We start from the raw sequence: 18,635 nt of genomic DNA on the forward strand, positions 1-18,635 counted from the left end.
CGGTTGTCACTTACAGACAATGTGTGCCATATGTAAGTAATTTGTAAACGTCTTCGTACATTCAGTGATCTAGTGTTGTTATAGTGCTTTGTGCAAGGCGTGACGGATAGTGTGCGGTGTCTGACATTTTAGCAGGGCGAAACTGTCAAAGGATATCAAGTACAATCACGACTTGTCAGGAGAGCAATTCTGATTATCACTGACCGACTTATATTTATAGTTGTTGTAGGTACATTGTACACGTGTCAGTATGTTCAATAAAATACATTGAAATGTGTTTCAGATTAATTTGTGAGAGTGAGTTGGTTCTATTCCTAACTGAACATTAGTTCGGTTATATCAGGGCGTTAAGAAAATCTTAGATATTGGCGAAACTAGGATTCAAACCTGCTATCATAAGGGGCCCGGGAAAAACTCTACTCTGCGAATGACGAACTCTTAGGTGTCTTTTTTACCGTGTACCTTTGTATAGTGGGAAGATGTCTCGGTAGGATAAAGCCAACGGATAACAACGGTTTGTGTAATTTACGTATTTATATTCAAATAAAAAAGAGGTGGGGACTACTGTCAGTGTTTACAAACAAACTATTGACCATCAGGGTTCTGGACAAATAATTGGGGTACTTGTTATCATTATTAAGTCTAAGATATCAGAAATTAGTGCCAAACATTGAGTTGTCCTTGTCTGTCGGCTTTCAAGTCAGAATTGACCATCGGTGATCTTAACAAATTACTGTGATAATTGTTATCATAAATATCAAAATAATAGTCTTTAGTCATTAAAACCATGATGCATTTTCACTTGTGGAGAGTCACGCGGACGCATAGGTGACAACAATACACTATATATACTGAGCAGCATTGAAAACGCACTACCATGAAAATGGATGTATTTTAATCCGGGCTTAAGTCATATGAAAATATATAAGTGAATGAGTAATATACGACGTTCTGGACGAAGCATGAAGAAGAACAGCTCGTCAAAACACATTTCTAATTTTTTTGTGAGCGAACACGCCAAAACGCAACAAATTGCGCGCACATCATGGAAAACGTGTTTTGTTTCACAGGAAGCATGCAGAATAGGGTTATAAAAGACAGACTTTTAAAAGCCACATCACTTGTTGCTGCAGGCGTAAAGGATACTGAGACAAGAAATGCTAAGATTAACAGCAGAAGAACGTGAACGTGCTTTGGGCATGCTTCAAGTTGGTACGTCAAGTAGAGTCGTTGCACAACGGTTTCAATGCCATTATTCAACAATCCTCAGGCTACTGAGCAGATACCAGCAGACAAGAACCACCAGAGATCGATGTTGGCGAAACTGGGATTCAAACCTACTATCATATAGGTTTCCGGGAAAAACTCTACTCTGTGAATGATGAAGCCACAGGCGCCTTTGTTACCGTGCACCTTTGTACAATGTCTCGGTAGGATAGAGATAACAACGGTTGGGGTAATTTACGTATGTATATTGAAATAAGGCCAGGTGGGTACTACTTTCAGTGTTTACAAACAAACATGACGTCACTATTCACCATCGGGGATCTGGACAAATTATATACTTTGTATCATTATCAAGTCTAAGATAACGGAGCAGTATTCCATCAAACGCTTTAACCACTAATCTACCCCACCAGGGCATTTTTTAAAGAGGAGCAGATATATTGTTCTGAATCACGACACTGTCACTTAATTTCTGATAGAATATGACTAATGTACCACACGGAAATACGACAGCCAGTTCCATACATAATGAATGTATTTCCGTAAACTGTTGATTCTACAGATAGTGCTACACACCACAGAAATATTCTTAACTGTCAATTTGCAAAAGGTGTAAGTGGAAAACACAAATTTAAGTTGACGAGGTTTACAACTTAAATCTTGGTCATAAACCTTTTCCCTTTTAATTATTTTTAAGAGAGAGAGAGAGGGGGGGGGAGGGATGAGACACAAACACACACACACGCACACACACACACACACACACACACAAAAATTACTGGTTTACTTGTTCCATATTTATAAATGTGGCCACAGATGTCCAGGTGCCGGAAGCTAGGTGATCTTTGGTGCAGGTAGCGTTTTAAGTTGTAGGTAGTTCACTGGTCAAAGTTAGTTCTTAGAAGTTACTACAAAGACACTGTAAGAAGTGAATATTATGACAATGTCAAAACAATGATACCAATATTTGTCAAAAGTAAAAGAACAACAAAAATGGTGCCTATACTATGGAGGTGCCTACATCTTCCCTAAATATCCTATCCCAAATATGTGTATGATCATTGGAGTAAACCTTAAGTAAATTGTGTAAAATATGTTTATAATATTGGAGATACATTACACTACAGAATTGTTCACATTAAGTATCTTATAAGTTACTCCTCATGCCTTTACAAATATTTTATTTTTCATGTACATATAAAAATATAAAATGCAGCAAATAGGCTTTGAGTGATGATTTCTTGAATATTGTAAATCACATTCGTGTCAAAAGGGACAGAAAATTCAATGATGTAAATGATTTCAACGGATTTATGAAAAGGACAAGATCAGGTTTGTTTCATACCTCTGAGGCCGTAAAAATGCAGCTAAGAGGGTTTGGGCGATCCTAGCAGAGTCAGGTTGGTCAGGCTCATCACCAGCCCAGGGCCCTTCCTCCCTCTACACACATCGCAGAAAACGAATTGGACTGCTACCAGCAAGCGCTGCCAGGTCAAACCCATCGAGAACCTTTCAGAGAATGTGAAAACTCCCCAACACTGCAGCCTTCTGCCTTTCCCAGATTGTCACAAAGGCTGTATTCCTGGCAGCAAACACGGGTCCCCTCCCAATGTCAGCCAGCAGATTGGGAGGTACCAAACCTACAAAGGCAACAAACTCGATCTTTTCCCTTTTGATAAATCCAATGAGATTATTTATATCATCGGTTTTTCTGTCCCTTTTGACACTAATGTGATTGACAAGATTCAGGAAAAACATTTCCTCGCTTTTGAAATGTTAAGCTTGCACACCAAGTTCCAAGGTGTCTGACTCCCCATTGTTCTCTGTGCAATACAACAACATCAACACCAAGCAAGAGCTTAAACATGTCCGTTCAAATATGTACATTTACTACAATCCGTGCTCGACTCTTGCTACGTGTTGTATTTATCAAAGCAAAGTGATGACATATTCAGATAATCAAGTATTTAATGTTTAAATGTATCTCGATTGAACTCTTCTAGCAAACATATGTTAACATCCCTCGAGTTGAATCGCGATACTTGAATGAAGAGAATCACTTGTTGTTTGTAGCTATGGTTCAGTTTCTTTGAGACATGGGTAAATTGGTAGAAGGATATGATTCCAGTAAACCTACTTCAACCAAAGTAGATGACTTAACCAACATCACCATCAGGACAGTTACCCACTTGCTCCTGAATGAGTGATGATTAATTGAGATTGGATGTCGGAATTTCATCATAACTTGAAGTTAGCTAACGTCGAGAAAATCGTATCCAATTTAATTGATAAAACGAAATATGTACTCCACTATAAAAGTCTCGAGTTTTATCTATCATTAGGCATGAAAGTAAAGAAATTATGCAGAGTTCTTAATTTTGATCAAAGTCCTTGGTGGAGACCTATATAAGACGAAAACACAGATTTAAGAAAGAGAGCTACCAGTGATTTCGAAAAGAATCTGTAAAAGCTCATGAATAACTCAGTATTTGGTAAAACTATGAAGACTCTAAGGAGGCATGTTGATGTTGAATTGGTCAGATCTAATTAATTAATTAATTGTCTGGTCTATTTTGTGTCAGAATGTATAGCAGATTTGTAAATATAAAACGTCGAAGCTGTATTGATTATAATCCGAAACAAATACCATAGGGCATAAAAGACAAATTCGCAGTGACAATTGTTTGAATGAATGAATCACGGAGCACTATTGTTAACACTAGGTGTCCACGAAAAGGGTAAATGTGTCAAGTCTAGTCGCATGTCAGGTGGGAGGAAAAACAAATCAGGAAATTCACCCTGCGCCTTTCAAGTCCATACCAGCCTGATTAGAGAGCAATTCAGTTTTTACATTGTCATTTGTCTGAAATACTTTTTGGCAATCAGTATTTGTCAGAGTTGTTTCGGGGTTGTGTACGAGTTTTGATCGCTACCAGTGATTTCGAAAAGAACCTGCATAAGCTCATGAATAACTCAGTATTTGGTAAAACTATACAGAATCAAACCAGGCGTGTTGATGTTAAACGGGTCAGATGTACTGAGGAAGAAGGACTTAGGAAACTACTAGCTAATCAAGCTTTGAATAAAAGTAAATTAGTTGATAACGACTAAATGGCATAACATATAAGGGAAGAGTAATATAAAATTCAACAGACCAGTGTACGTGGGTATTAGTATTCTTGACTTGACAAATCACTTAATATAAGATTTTTATTACACTGAATTTATGGTGACAGACGCGAGGGGTTATATACCGATACTTTGTTAATGGAAATACAAACCAATGATGTGTATAAAATTATGGAAGAAAAATAGAAAAGTATGATACAAAAGATTACTCAGAATATAACGAATCACAATAAATAAAACGTATAAAATGAAGGATGAGAGTTCTGGAACTCTTGCTGCTGAGCAAGTTGGATTAAGACTGTAGATTTATTCTATAAAGAAGTCTGATAACAACGAGGTAAGAAAAGCTAAAGGCATTAAGAAGTATGTCATAAAAAAGACATATAAAACATGAACAGCATAAAGCATAAACATTCAAACATAAGATGAATACTTTAAGAAGTGATAAACAGGGTATATGGATTACGAATGAACAAGACATCATTATACCCCTTAGATACAAAGAGATGGATTGATAAAGATGCTATAAATGTTAAAACAAACTATGTATATGATATGTTTACTCAAGGAGGTAATACTGTATCCCTAGAAACTATGGGCAACTTTTCAAGTATGGGAGTTACGATCATCTTAGCGCTTAGATCGCTTTGTGTAAGTGGGCCATGGAGTAGGGATAACTCAGTAATCTCAAATGTGGATATCTTAGTGATCTGGAGTAAGAGTAGCTACAAAGAGATGGATTGATAAAGATGCTATAACAAACTATGCATATGTTTACTCAAGGAGGTAGTACTGTATCCCTAGGAATATGAGCCACTCTTCTCACACAAATTTAACACAATATATAAAAGGTTTGCCTTCTTTCATAACCAATCGTCTAATGTTGCATAATTTAAGAGACCAAACCATATCAGTTGCATGGCTTTGGTCTTCAAGTTCACTGGGCTGGTATAATTATCTTATACTTACTCTATCTGAAGGTTTTTGTTCTTTATCTCGCCATGGTGCTCAAGTCACATATTTAATTTTAATAACATGGTTTCTTACCAATTATTCTTGTTACTTCATTATTAAATGTTGATACAACAGCTGACAAACGTGTCACCCATTCCGTTGATCTTAATTGTTTAGATTTTATTTCAATCTGATACTGATATCGAAAGACACGTTCCACTAAGTTTCGGTTAAATCTTTCAACAAAAGTTTGGCTACCATGGGACTCTTTATCGCAATGTCTGATTTTTAATAGTTTAATTACTGATCCCATAAACTCACATCTAGGATGTACTTGAATACCTTGGGCCATTTTTAGGGTTCCCGTTTATGTATGCACCCCAGTGCAATAGCTTCTTCAGTTGAATCTTTTGAGGGTAGTGGTCCGTTTTGAGGTTAATGGCTCAGCCTCCTTGCATCATCTGTATCCTCTGTATATATCGTTGGGCCGGCAAGTATATTTGTAATGCAGCTTGTTTCTTTAACCAATCCCTGGCAACATTTCATACCTCATCATGTGGAAAAAATAAAAAAAAGGTAAGCCTGATGAACTTTATTAGTCATGGACATGGACCATTTCGTCGGTATATATCGCAGGGCTGGCAAGTATATTTGCCATTTACCATTTTTCTTTAACCAATCTTTGGCAACATCTTCAAATACTGTAGCTGCTGTGGCTAGTTTTTGTATTGTATCTTTACCTTTCCAATAGCCTCGTGGTCTATAGAACGAGTTTTGATCGCTACCAGTGATTTCGAAAAGAACCTGCATCAGCTCATGAATAACTCAGTATTTGGTAAAACTATACAGAATCTAAGGAGGCGTGTTGATGTTAAACGGGTCAGATGTAATGAGGAAGAAGGACTTAGGAAACTACTAGCTAATCAAGCTTTGAATAAAAGTAAAATAGTTGATAACGACTAAATGGCATAACATATAAGGGAAGAGTAATATAAAATTCAACAGACCAGTGTACGTGGGTATTAGTATTCTTGACTTGACAAATCACTTAATATAAGATTTTTATTACACTGAACTTATGGTGACAGACGCGAGGGGTTCTATACCGATACTTTGTTAATGGAAATACAAACCAATGATGTGTATAAAATTATGGAAGAAAAATAGAAAAGTATGATACAAAAGATTACTCAGAATATAACGAATCACAATAAATAAAACGTATAAAATGAAGGATGAGAGTTCTGGAACTCTTGTTGCTGAGCAAGTTGGATTAAGACTGTAGATTTATTCTGTAAAGAAGTCTGATAACAACGAGGTAAGAAAAGCTAAAGGCATTAAGAAGTATGTCGTAAAAAAGACATATAAAAAATTAACAGCATAAAGCATAAACATTCAAACATAAGATGAATACTTTAAGAAGTGATAAACAGGGTATATGGATTACGAATGAACAAGACATCATTATACCCCTTAGATACAAAGAGATGGATTGATAAAGATGCTATAAATGTTAAAACAAACTATGTATATGATATGTTTACTCAAGGAGGTAATACTGTATCCCTAGAAACTATGGGCAACTTTTCAAGTATGGGAGTTATGATCATCTTAGCGCTCAGATTGCTTTGTGTAAGTGGGCCTTGGAGTAAGGATAGCCCAGTCATCTCAAATGTGGATATCTTAGTGATCTGGAGTAAGAGTAGCTACAAAGAGATGGATTGATAAAGATGCTATAACAAACTATGCGTATGTTTACTCAAGGAGGTAATACTGTATCCCTAGGAACTATGAGCCACTCTTCTCACACAAATTTAAGATAATATGAAAAAGGTTCGCCCTCTTTCATAACCAATCGTCTAATGTTACATATTTTAAGAGACCAAAACATATCAGTTGCATGGCTTTGGTCTTCAAGTTCACTGGGCTGGTATAATTATCTTGCACTTACTCTATCTGAAGGTTTTTCTTCTTTATCTCGCCATGGTGCTCAAGTCACATATTTAATTTTAATAACATGGTTTCTTACCAATTATTCTTGTTACTTCATTATTAAATGTTGATACAACAGCTTACAAACGCGTCACCAACTCCGTTGATCTTAATTGTTTAGTTTTTATTTCAATCCCATACTGACATCGAAAGACACGTTCCACTAAGGTTCGGTTAAATCTTTCAACAAAAGTTTGCCAACGATGGGACTCTTTATCGCCCTGCCTGATTTTTAATAGTTTAATTACTGATCCCATAAACTCACATCTAGGATGTACTTGAATACCTTGGGCCATTTTTAGGGTTCCCGTTTATGTATGCGCCCCAGTGCAATAGCTACTGCAGTTGAATCTTTTGAGGGTAGTGGTCCCTTTTGAAGTTAATGGCTCAGCCTCCTTGCATTATCTGTATCCTCTGTATATATCGTGGGGCAGGCAAGTATATTTGTAATGCAGCTTGTTTCTTTAACCAATCCCTGGCAACATTTCATACCTCATCATGTGGAAAAAATAAAAAAAGGTAAGCCTGATGAACTTCATTAGTCATGGACATGGACCATTTCGTCGGTATATATCGCAGGGCTGGCAAGTATATTTGCCATTTACCATTTTTCTTTAACCAATCTTTGGCAACATCTTCAGATACTGTAGCTGCTGTGGCTAGTTTTTGTATTGCATCTTTACCTTTCCAATAGCCTCGTGGTCTATAGAACATTTATCCATTATTAATTAATAGTGATGTTCCAAATATAGAACGAAATATTCCATTTGGATAACAGTTCATATAATAATGGGCAATAACAAGCTAACAAAAGAAAATCTTGAAAAAGCTGTCAAAGCATTTATGCGACGAGACAATTATTAAATGGCAAGAATTACCACAAAACATATCAGATGGCTGTTTTGTACTCCAGACGGGACACGTATGGACCAGACGTGTAAGTCGCCGGAATTTCGCTGTGCAGAGTTGCGTCCCTATGATCGCGGTTCTACCCTGGTTTGCCCGATTGTTTTTCCAGGTTTGTCAGCACCATTACCGTGCTCCTTGGTCTCACCAAATTGTGAAGAGGATGATATGATACTTATTCTACTGTAGTGAGTGAGTGAGTGAGTGAGTGAGTGAGTGAGAGTGAGAGTGAGAGTGAGTGAGTGAGTGAGTGAGTGAGTGAGTGAGTATGGTTTAATGCTGCTTTTAGCTATATTCCAGCAATATCACGACGAGGGACACCAGAAATGGGCTTCACACATTGTACCCATGTCGGGAATCGAACCTGGGTCTTCGGCGTGACGAGCGAACGCTTTACCCACGAGGCTACCCGACAGCCCGATTCTACTATATGATTGCAAAGAAGATTAGACTGTTTTCCCCAATGTGGGGAATGCAATCAATATTAATAAAACACAAATAAAAGTATTACGAAACGCGGCATATTTATCCAAATAAACATTTGGAAATATAACAGGAGGAAAACTTAGGTTGTTAAGGCATACAAATATCTAGAATTACTGATAACCCTTAAAATGATATAGGCGTGCTGTATTATTTCAACACAGGGCCTAAAAGCTCCCATTCCAATAAAACGCAAAGTGACTGAAGTGACTGCTTTTAAAACATTGGATCAGAAGCTTGTACCAGTTTTGACTTATGGAAGTGAGATACATGGATTTACAGAACGTGAAAATATCAAAGTTGGCCACCGAAAGTTCTTCAAATTGCGTATGAGTACTATTTTCCAGTTACTAAATCTTGTGATGATGGTAGGAGATTCACTTTATATTTTATAATTATAAGGAGGCATTGCTTAATTTTGGAAGTGGACATAATGCAATAGGCATTGAGAAACATAGGCCAGGCTTAAGTACTGTACTTAAACTGAATATTCTTTGTATTGATTGAGCTGCTGTAGACGACCTGGTACATCTGCCCTTACACTGCCCCATATATAATGATATTCGCTCCACGTGTTTTTCTCTATTGTGATTAATTGTCCTGACAAAAGATCCATTTGTTTATCAAATGATCTGAAAACAATTTTTATGCTTGCAAAGTTAGCCACGTGATCTGTCTCCTGTAGACGACCAGCAAGGATATAGATTATATCTAACAACGTTCCTTAATAAGATATTTAGACAGGAAACAGCAAAAGGTTTCAAGTATTCGCATCTACGCCAAGACATACATCAGAACCAAAACCATCAGAATATTTATTGTTCCGCATCTCGACAGTTTTACTGGTCTTCTGATAGACAATGATAAATAGACCACACGGAATGTGGCATCCAGCTCCACCCATACTGAATGCATTTAAAACTGTTGATTCTACGGATAGTGCTACACATAACAGAAATACCCTCAACCGTCAATTTGCAAAAGTTGAAAGTGAAAAACATAAGTTTAGATTGAAGTCACTTCATCTTGGTCATAAACCTTTTTGTGTGTGATTTTTTTAACATACAACGCAGGTATTGTGATCAAATATTTCTTTCTGTAGAGAACTATTTACACTGCCTAAAAATAAATTCAAGAATTTGGATACATTTTGAAAACACTGGTTACTAGTTACATTGTTTTCGTGTTCGATGTTTTTTTCAATGTCCAGGTACGTGTATCTCAGTGAACTTAGCTGTGGGTACCTCAGTGTTTTCAGGCACCGCTAGTTCAGTGTACTAAGAGGTAGCTAGATCACTGGTCTATGTGGTCTTAAGTGCGGGTAGCTCATTGGTGAGATGAGAGCTTAAGTTCATGAGAGGGACAAATCGGTTCAGAGCCACTTTGATCCTAGATCGCTAGCGGAATTGACAACATTGGATATCAAGAGGTTCTTCATAGTGCAACATCCTGAGCAGGTTATTTGCTGTTTGGCGTTGCATTTAAGTTAAGAGTTAAAATATTGGCAATGTCAAAGCGTTGATACAAATGATACGAGTGACAAAAAACACCTTCCTGTTGTCAGCGGTAGAAATAGATTCTTCATGTGTGCCCTTATTTCCATCTTCTGTTCTGGTACATTTCAAGGATGTGTATTGTCACCTGGTGTCCCATGACAGAAATGAAATTGACTGGTAGTCACCGGATATATATGACAGTAGTCACAGTTATCGCTGTGGATCTTGTTAGAACCGATGGAATTAGTTTCAGTTGGTTTATCGACATGCTGTTAGTTCGCCGTCTATATAACTTGTGTTGTCTCCAGACATTGGTGTTCATAGTCTTTTGTTCACTGTCTACCTGGTGGTAGTCTCCACACATTGGTGTCCATAGTACTGTGTTCAGTGAGTACCTCATGGTAGTCTCCACACATCGGTGTCCATAGTACTGTGTTCAGTGAGTACCTGGTGGTAGTCTCCACACATTGGTGTCCATAGTACTGTGTTCAGTGAGTACCTGGTGGTAGTCTCCACACATCGGTGTCCATAGTACTGTGTTTCCCTAAGTTCCTGGTGGTAGTCTCCAGACATTGGTGTTCATAGTACTGTGTTCAGTGAGTACCTGGTGGTAGTCTCCACACATCGGTGTCCATAGTACTGTGTTTCCCTAAGTTCCTGGTGGTAGTCTCCAGACATTGGTGTTCATAGTACTGTGTTCAGTGAGTACCTGGTGGTAGTCTCCACACATCGGTGTCCATAGTACTGTGTTCAGTGAGTACCTGGTGGTAGTCTCCACACATCGGTGTCCATAGTACTGTGTTCAGTGAGTACCTGGTGGTAGTCTCCACACATCGGTGTCCATAGTACTGTGTTCAGTGAGTACCTGGTGGTAGTCTCCACACATCGATGTCCATAGTACTGTGTTCAGTGAGTACCTGGTGGTAGTCTCCACACATCGGTGTCCATAGTACTGTGTTCAGTGAGTACCTGGTGGTAGTCTCCACACATCGGTGTCCATAGTACTGTGTTCAGTGAGTACCTGGTGGTAGTCTCCACACATCGGTGTCCATAGTACTGTGTTTCACTGTCTACCTGGTGGTAGTCTCCACACATCGGTGTCCATAGCACTGTGTTCAGTGAGTACCTGGTGGTAGTCTCCACACATCGGTGTCCATAGTACTGTGTTTCACTGTCTACCTGGTGGTAGTCTCCACACATCGGTGTCCATAGTACTGTGTTCAGTGAGTACCTGGTGGTAGTCTCCACACATCGGTGTCCATAGTACTGTGTTCAGTGAGTACCTGGTGGTAGTCTCCACACATCGGTGTCCATAGTACTGTGTTCAGTGAGTACCTGGTGGTAGTCTCCACACATCGGTGTCCATAGTACTGTGTTTCCCTAAGTTCCTGGTGGTAGTCTCCAGACATTGGTGTTCATAGTCTTGTGTTCACTGTCTAGCTAACTGATCGTGAACCTTCGACCCCGTGGTAGTCGCTCAACTGCATCCTACGTGGCAGATCCTCTGTGAACACGGAAAGATGATACCACAATATTTAAGGGACTGTGTTAAACTGCTACTGGATTTAACAGTTATTCTGATGTTTGTATTTTCCACATCAAGCATGATGGAGTGTGGACCTAAGACGACTGAAACTTTAAGGCACAGTTATGTCACTATCATTAACATTGGCATACAGTTGTGCCAGCTTAAATGTATTGAAGACGGAGCATGTTTGAATGTTGAATACAATATTGAAACTTTAACCTGCCGTTTGTCAAGAGATGAATCAAAGAAGATCAAGAAGAAGGAAGGATACATAAGTCTTCCAAGGAATCATTCCAGTGTAGGTAAAACACTTTCAGTAATCATAAAGACATTTCTGATCGATTGAGTCCTTGCCACAAACATGCGTTTATGAATCGCTATCAATGAGTGATGAAACCACCAAGTGTTCACGTAAAGGTGGGCGGATGCTACCCTACCGGTGCACCTGTTTGAAACACATGCAAAAGCATGCCCATTGCTCACCTGAAAACATTGGAAACTTTGGTTCAAATCATAACAGGGAACTGCATCGGGCATCCTTTTGATTCTGGTGCCTCAAATTTGGAAATGTCCTCCATATGTCTACTCAGGCCTAGTATGATGTAAGCCTGATTAAACATTGTTGGAGTAAGTCTTATGGCGCTCTTTGAAATCTTTGTAAAAAAAGAACACCTAGATGTACTTCAAGTTGTGAAATGTAGTAAACAAAAGATGAAGCGTCTGGAGAAAATTGAAGTCATCCCTCTTATCAAGCAGTTTTGTGGATAATATTTTCCTGTCACACAGATGCATAGTTTAAATATGATACAGCTTTATTTCTGACTCAGGTGGTTAAAACAGTGGACGAGAATCGACTATTTGACCATGTTTCGATTTAGCCAATCCAAGCAGAAATTCAGATTCTTATGCATACTGAAACACATCAGCACAGAGGAGAACACAATTGGTGACCCTTAGGAGGCCTACTTCTTGCCTAAATACCCTATCTCAACATAAGTTATATGTACGGCCATTGGAGCAAACCTGCAGCAAATTGTGTAAGATATGTTTATAGGACAGAAAATGCATAATAAACAATTGAATGCCCACAAATAAATTTACTCCAAAAGTTATGAATACAATATCCATTGAAAAAGAAAATAAAAACAATTAAACATAAAGTATACATAAGTTTAAATGTCTTGAAAATTGCAAAAATCCGCATGATTCAACAACAGACCAAAGAGATATTCAAAGGTATATTGATTTTCCTTCCTGTTTAAAGGTCCCGGCTGGTTCCTGTGCATCCAAGAATTGCAATGTCGGGCTAAGATGTTTGGAGACACGATCTGGAAAATCTGTCTGTGTACAAGGTAATGTCTTGTCCTTTTCACACGGCGGTAAACTACGGCTATAGCGAACTCAAAGGGACCAGTAATTTTAGTTCGTTATAACCGTAGTTCGTTCTACGTATATATGCAACGTATATATAGCAAAAGGCTGGGACCTAAAAGACCCATTTGTTGTATCCGTCAGTTCGTTTAAAGCGTGTTCGCTATGAACGTAGTTTATTGTACTACTGTGTACTCTCAACATTGGGTTAAGAAGACTCTATCTTCAATCTACGTACGTTATTGAAAAGGCATTCTTGGTCACCATTGATGTTGACTTTACTTACTTTCATGTGCTGCACATCGACCTTATATCTGTGACAAGCATTAACTATAATGACCTGTTTTATGTGATCGAGGGATAAAGAGGTCTTATCATGGCGTAAAATGTTAATGGTTAGTGGGCAGATATATGATTATTCCAGTCAGCATTATCATCAATCAATCTTGACCAATGAGGATGAAGCTCTTTGATATTGATGCAAGTAACGGTATATAAGGTGGCAAATATCCGATAGTTGAGTCAGCACATGGCACGCAGGAAGCTGTCAGAGGCACTCCGTTGGCAAATTACTGGCATGCATGACACAGGTAGAGCTGGACGTAAAACATGGCTATGACCATACTATTATCAACAGACGTGTAAGAAAACACCACAGACACATAAGGTTAAGGAACATCAACGACCAGGGCCACGCCGAAAGACAGCTCTACGGGAAGACAGGGCTCTCGCAGGCCTTGCGAGGTGACAACCTTTTGCTACGAGTAAAGCTCTGAAGGAATAACGGCTTCCTAATAGGCATCTGTCCACCAGAACTGTCTGAAACAGGCTAAACTCATTTAGGTTGAAATCATTAACAGTTATCAGGCGTCCCTTGTTAACTGCTCATTATAAGAATCTTCGACTGGCTAGGTGTATGGCTCGACGTCATTGGAATCTGAGGACATGGCGAAGGATCCACTGGTCTGACGAAAGCAAAGTCTTGCCGCACGTCACAGATGGGCGAATGCGGGTTGGGAGACACAGCTAAACAAAACATTGTACCAACTGTCCTGGATAGTGGACGCTCCGTATTGGTGTGGGGACCAATATCTCATGACTGTAAACTGGACATAGTAATAGTACGAGGCAATTTCAACAGCGATCATTACATCCACCACATCCCCAATCCTGTTGTTGTGACACATTGTAACAACCAGGCACTGGCACTCAACCAGTGTTTATGGACGACAATGCTAAACCTACGCCTTGAAGGCAACAATTTGACGTTCGTCCTCCTGGTTGGTGGTAGCCATGAATTCTTTCTCTTTGAAAAAGCTGGAATCTGCTCTCATCTGTGAACACGACTCTTTGCACTTTTTGTTCTGCCAGTGTCACAGTGTTTAAGCCGAACCATGTCTTTGACGTCAGCCTTGCATAGTGGTCTGTAAGCTATGATATTGTACAGGCGCAATCTTTTGGACAATGATTGACAAGATGCCCAATGTCAGTCGCCTTTGATGACGTCAACGTGAGATGCAAAACACTAAACGGCAAATTCGTTTTTGTGGCACATTATTTACAGGTTATAGTATAGTTGGGTAACATTACATTGCAGGAAGAGTTGTCATTTAAATATCCGTGTACGTCTTGTCAAAGTTTCTAAAATTTAACATTACTTTGAAATTTGATGATTAAAAAAACAAAGCAGATGACCGATCGCCCAAACGCATCACGGCATCGGCCATGGTAACGTGCAAATTAAAATGCACATGCGTTCCCCCATTTCTTGCCCTATAAAAATCCACCCAGATCGGATAACATTCATTCGTTATTGAATTGCTACAACATGCCAAGATTGACAAGAAATCAGCGACACCAGCAGTTGAGAAGAGTCCTCTTCTCAGACATTACTCTATCTCAACAGCAGATGGCAGAGAGAGAGAGTCTGGCGACGCCGTATGCAACGTTATTCGGATGATTGTATTGTTGAGAGAGAGACTCGTGGGGTGGTCCGAGCATCATGGTGTGGGGTGGAATTGGTCTTGCACAGAGGGTCGGCCCTGTGGTCTTCCAAAACATTCCCGTACATTGATCAAGTATTGAGACCACACGCCATACCTCATTTGGCATGTCGCCGCAACCTCTAGTTTCAGCAGGATAACGGCCGTGCCCACACTGCGAGAGCAACAAGAGACTTCCTCCTGCAGAAAGGCATCAGAACCATGCAGTGGCCTGTCCTCAGTCCCGAATGACGTCCGACCAAGGCTGACAACTGCAGCTGAATTTTGTCAGACATTTCTCAGAGTGTTTGCTCTATGCCTATGGCCTTCAACCATTCCATGTATCGACGTTGCACGGCAGTCATCAATGCACATGGCGGACACACGAGATTCTGACTTGTGATGCCATTTTTCTCAGAGACTAGTGTTCTGTTTCACTTTAAGAACATTTGACACTTTCAATTCAACCTTGATGATCAGTTTCAGCCAAGTTTCATCTTTTTAATACGTCTCAAAGTATGTTTACAGTGTTTGGACAAATAAGGTTTGTCATATATCTGTCCATGGTGACGTTTCGTTTGCGGTTCAGTATATAATCATCAAACAGTTTTTATTCTAGATATATATTTACTGCAATGAATGATGCTAACAAATTGATGTCATTGAACCATTATGATATATTTATGTGCAGATGGGAGGCAGAACTACCGTGAGAGATCACCACAACACAACATTGGCAAGCAGGACACTTTAGAGAACAACCCACTTCACGATGCATGTAGAAAGGGGGACCTGGGCCGAGTGAGACGCATCTTGTCCCGTGGTGTGGTCGACGTCAACAGTAGAGATAAGAAGCGAGGGAGGACACCACTCACGATGGCCGCACAGAAGGGACACAGAAAAATATTTGACCTTCTGATGAGAAAAGGAGCGAATGTAACACTGGTGGATGCTTACGGCCACAACATCCTGCATTGGGCTTGCTTAGGGGGACATATCGCCATGGTGAGATATGTACTGTCACAATACAGTGTTGATGTTAACAGTAGAACAAAATCTGGATCAACTCCCCTCATGAAGGCTGCATATTGTGGACACAGAAACGTGTCTGACTATCTAGTGTGTATGGGAGCTAATATATCTCTGGTGGATGAGGATGACGACAGCATACTTCACTGGGCCTGCAGAGGGGGGCATGCGAAGATGGTGAAGCATATCCTGGCACAGGACCTTGTGAACATTACCAGGAGAGGAATATACGGAAGAACACCATTAATGAGAGCAGCGTATTATGGACATAGAGAAGTGTTTGATATACTTGTGAGTGAAGGTGCTCAAATTTCCTCAGTGGATGATATGGGTTACAACATACTACATCTGGCTTCTTTGGGTGGAAATGTGGAGATGGTAAAGTATATCCTCTCTCAAAACCTGGCAGACATAAATGCCAGGGACAAGGATGGGGATACAGCGGCCATGATGGCACGCCGTGGAGGACACCGTGCCGTATGTGACCTTCTTGTGTCGATTGGCTGTCCAGTGCAATAAGTGTTAGTGTGAATGTTACTGTCATCAATGTCGTGAGGTAACGGAAGTGACTCACCTGTTCTATCATTTTGTTTGTGGTTCTTATACGTATATTGTATTCATTTTATGTAACCAGGGTGTAACATAATGTGGGTTGGTGGTTGGGTTTTTGTCACACATCATGACATTTCAGTGTTACCAATTTGTATGGAGTAGAATTTGAAATTATAGTGTTATGGCCAGCAGGCAACAGACTGACGGATATCGTCAGTGTTTTACCTTCTTGTACGGCGAGGCTCTCATGGGATATCAAATACTGTCACCACATGTCTGATCGATTTATAATTATGACTTATTGTACACGTCCTTAATGTTCAATAAAATATTATAAAATGCGTTCCAGGTTAATGTGTCTCTTCATGGTGAGTGACTATCTCAGCTATAGAATACGTCTGTGTGTGAGTTGGGTTTCATACAGATTTGAAAACTATTTCAGTCATATCACAGTATGTCATCTTAGTGTCCGTGGAATGTTTCACTTGATTTTGGCGAAGCTGGGAAACCAACCTTGAATGGCTGGATCACCGTGGACCCTTGTCCCTTTAGATAAAGCCATTGATGTCCGGACTGACCAAAGGACCACGTTGCAATGAGGGAAAAGATTTGTTTCTATAAGATAATTTGATGGTAGTGTATCTTGAAAAAAAAAACATGTCACCATCTGAGTCCGACTTGACTTGCATCTTATCTACTTGTCAAGTGCTGATGTGATGCCTACCCGAAAACAACGAATTCCTGCCAGCGTCCATCGATATTCGGGACACATTCATGAATGCACACATATATTTTAGGGGCAAAACAGGCATAATTTCTCTCAATGATTAGAATTCCTTTGATGTGGCTAGAAATGTCAGATTGCTCCCTACTTTCAAGTACAAGAAGTTGAAAATGCTTTCTTGAATATTGAAAAGGTGGCCTAGTGAGCATTAGGTAATGTTATTGCAAAGTCTATTGAAATGCAAAGCTCAAAAAGTCTCTTCAGCACTGTCACTGGAGGTCAACCTATAATTGTGGGTTCGAATCCCGGTTCGCCCCAATTATGTTTCTAGGTTTGTCAGCACCATACCCGTGCTCCTGGGTGAGTTTCACCGAAGTGGTTAATGTCTGAGACCTGCATCACTTAGGGCTTTGCTCCCACATTAAGCTGACATTCCTCGATGTAACTGGAATACTGTTAAAGAGGGATTAAACCCAACTCACTCACTCACTCACTCAAAAATAGATTTCACCAACCACAAAGGATATTCAGAGCTTTATTTGGGTATATGAAACTGTTCATATAACAACAGTATGTTCACCTGAATCATGAGCATATTCAATACAGTATTATTCATCACAGACAATTCAATTGCATTTCCTCATTTCCTGAAGGGGCATGTGTCCTGTAGAAATATGATTCATTGTGTACACAGCAGAAGCCTACAGGTCCTGCTAAACATAGTCGGTGAGGAACAGTGTCCCGGATTACAATTTTGTTTAATGGTGTACATTTATAAGGCTGAACAAATATTCCTTGAAGAAAACCCTTCAAAATAACACGTTTGTTTAAAATATTAAATAATTTAATTAAAATGTGCTGCTTGTTTGAGCGTCAAAGAGGTCATAACCTCCCATATCCACTTTCGTGTGGTTATTTGTTTTTAGCTGAAATCTGTTTGCCACACTATATGTAAAAGGTTAAATTTATTTTCCATGTCTGTTTGTTCGTTTGTTGATTGATTTCTTTTAAACTATCTTCAGAATTTAATCATTATTGAAAACAATATGTCACATAGGTAAAGGGGGCACGGGTGGACCAGTCGTCTAAGGCGCCACAATTTGCTGTGCATAGTTGTGTCCCTTGGGCACACCAGGAACCTGTGATTGTGGATTTGAATCCTGGTTCGCCCCGATTATGTTTCTAGGTTTGTCAGCACCATACCCATGCTCGTGTGTTTTACCGAGGTGGTAAACATTCCTCCCACATTAAGCTGACATGCT

General features: G+C 39.5%; 1 protein-coding gene across 1 annotated transcript; it reads left to right on the forward strand.

The window, feature by feature from the left end:
• The first annotated feature begins 13,615 nt into the window (after positions 1-13,615).
• LOC139457139 (ankyrin repeat domain-containing protein 50-like) lies at positions 13,616-16,616 on the forward strand. The gene is made up of 2 exons (XM_071238568.1): positions 13,616-13,676; positions 15,760-16,616. Exons 1-2 carry the CDS (start codon positions 13,616-13,618, stop codon positions 16,614-16,616), a joined length of 918 nt encoding a protein of 305 aa, XP_071094669.1.
• Positions 16,617-18,635: the final 2,019 nt, after the last annotated feature.

Source organism: Haliotis cracherodii, unplaced genomic scaffold (assembly GCF_022045235.1).
Source record: "Haliotis cracherodii isolate W230 unplaced genomic scaffold, xgHalCrac1.p SCAF_12, whole genome shotgun sequence".
Classification (NCBI taxonomy): Eukaryota; Metazoa; Mollusca; class Gastropoda; order Lepetellida; family Haliotidae; genus Haliotis; species Haliotis cracherodii.

Coding starts and splice junctions, on each gene's coding strand:
- LOC139457139 (XM_071238568.1), top strand. CDS start 13,616: ATGGCACGCAGGAAGCTGTCAGAGGCACTCCGTTGGCAAATTACTGGC. Junction 13,677..15,759: donor TACTGGCATGCATGACACAG/GTAGAGCTGGAC, acceptor ATTTATGTGCAG/ATGGGAGGCAGAACTACCGT.